This window comes from Microtus pennsylvanicus, chromosome 12 (genome assembly GCF_037038515.1).
Source record: "Microtus pennsylvanicus isolate mMicPen1 chromosome 12, mMicPen1.hap1, whole genome shotgun sequence".
NCBI classification, from domain to species: domain Eukaryota; kingdom Metazoa; phylum Chordata; class Mammalia; order Rodentia; family Cricetidae; genus Microtus; species Microtus pennsylvanicus.
Genome location: NC_134590.1, coordinates 16,572,890 through 16,574,695, shown reverse-complemented (window position 1 = coordinate 16,574,695; position 1,806 = coordinate 16,572,890). Strand labels below are relative to the sequence as shown.

The 1,806-nt window shown below is 50.5% G+C and overlaps 1 protein-coding gene across 1 annotated transcript; it reads left to right on the top strand.

Annotated features, from left to right (window-relative positions):
- Nucleotides 1-1,680, top strand: Utp3 (UTP3 small subunit processome component). Its single transcript, XM_075942884.1, has one exon. The coding sequence runs from the start codon at nucleotides 192-194 to the stop codon at nucleotides 1,617-1,619; it is 1,428 nt and encodes a 475-aa protein (XP_075798999.1). The 5' UTR covers nucleotides 1-191; the 3' UTR covers nucleotides 1,620-1,680.
- The last annotated feature ends 126 nt before the right edge of the window (nucleotides 1,681-1,806 follow it).

Below are 1,806 nucleotides of genomic sequence, written 5' to 3'. Positions count from 1 at the left end.
AGCTGTGCGGAGAGCATCCTGGGAGCGGAAGAGAGAGGACCTGTCTGCCGGGGATCCCGTGTTCCGCGACACGTGTGACGGAGCGTGCGGGTGTTGGACGCCTCTGCCCGCTGGAATTGTTGTTTCCGCGCGGAGGTCAGAAGTGGCGGAAATCGCGGCGTCTTCGGGGAACACGAGACGGCGTGAGGGCCATGGTGAGGAAATCCCGGCAGCGTGGAGCGGTCCAGTGGGCAGCTGTGCGGGCCAAGGCAGGTCGCAGCACCACGGACGAGAATGAGGACGATTTGGGGTCGCCGCCCTCTCCGGGGGACTCCAGCTACTACCAAGATCAGGTAGATGAGTTCCATGAAGCCCGATCTCAGGCGGCCTTGTCTAAGGGCTGGAACGAAGTCGACAGCGGGGAGGAGGATGTCGATGAGGAGGAAGAGGTGCTAGCCTTAGATGTGGACGAAGAGGACGAGGAAGATGAAGAGAGTTCGGAGGATGAGGAGGATGGCGAGGACGTTGATGATGACGAGGACGGTGGGAGCTCTGTGCAGAGTGAGGGTGAGGCTTCTGTGGATCCTAGCTTGTCCTGGGGTCAGAGGAAAAAGCTTTATTATGATACAGACTATGGCTCCAAATCCCGAGGCCGTCAGAGTCAGCAAGAAGTAGAAGAGGAGGAAAGAGAGGAAGAGGAGGAGGCTCAGGTAATTCAGCGGCGCCTGGCCCAAGCCCTGCAAGAGGATGATTTTGGAGTCGCTTGGGTGGAGGCCTTTGCAAAACCGGTGCCCCAGGTGGAGGAAGCTGAGACTCGGGTCGTGAAGGATTTGGCTAAAGTCTCTGTAAAAGAGAAGCTGAAAATGTTGAGAAAAGAATCACCAGAGCTCTTAGAGCTGATAGAAGACCTCAAAGTCAAGTTGACGGAGGTGAAAGATGAGCTGGAGCCACTGTTAAAGTTGGCGGAAAAGGGAGTCATTCCCCCTGGGAAAGGAAGCCAGTACCTGAGGACCAAGTATAACCTCTACTTGAACTACTGCGCCAACATCAGTTTTTATTTGATCTTAAAAGCCAGGAGAACCCCTGCACATGGACATCCTGTTATAGATAGGCTTGTCACCTATAGAAATCTCATCAACCAGCTCTCGGTGGTGGATCAGAGACTGTCTTCCGAAATCCGTCACCTACTCACGGCCAAGGATGGTGCTATAAAGAAAGAACTGAATCCAAAAGCAAAATTACCCAAAACGAAGCCAAAGTCTGTCTCACAGACTCCTGCTGCTGTTGCCGATCTGTCTGATGATGCTGATTTTGATGAAGCTGCACTAAGACACTCTAAGGAAATGGAAGACGGGCAAAAGTTGAAAAGAAAGAAAGAAGAAATTAGTGCTGAAGAACAGGTTCTCGAAGATCAGAATGCGAAGAGAGCTATCACCTACCAGATTGCTAAAAATAGGGGACTTACGCCTAGGAGAAAGAAGATTGATAGGAACCCCAGAGTCAAGCATAGGGAGAAGTTCAGAAGAGCCAAGATTCGTAGGCGAGGCCAGGTTCGTGAGGTTCGTAGAGAAGAGCAGCGGTATACTGGTGAACTCTCTGGCATTCGTGCTGGAGTTAAAAAGAGCATTAAGCTTAAGTAAAGTTATCTCTGGCCTAGTTTTTGGCAGCAATTTTAGATCAATAAAAGTATTTTGAACTAAAGTGATTGTGTTAATATGTAATGCCTAGTTTTTATTATGTTTAAAATTGGCCAGCAGGGAAATTGGAGGGGAGGGGTATTGTTTTGGGCTTGTTGGTTGATCTTTGTACTGGGTGCCGCGGATTTGA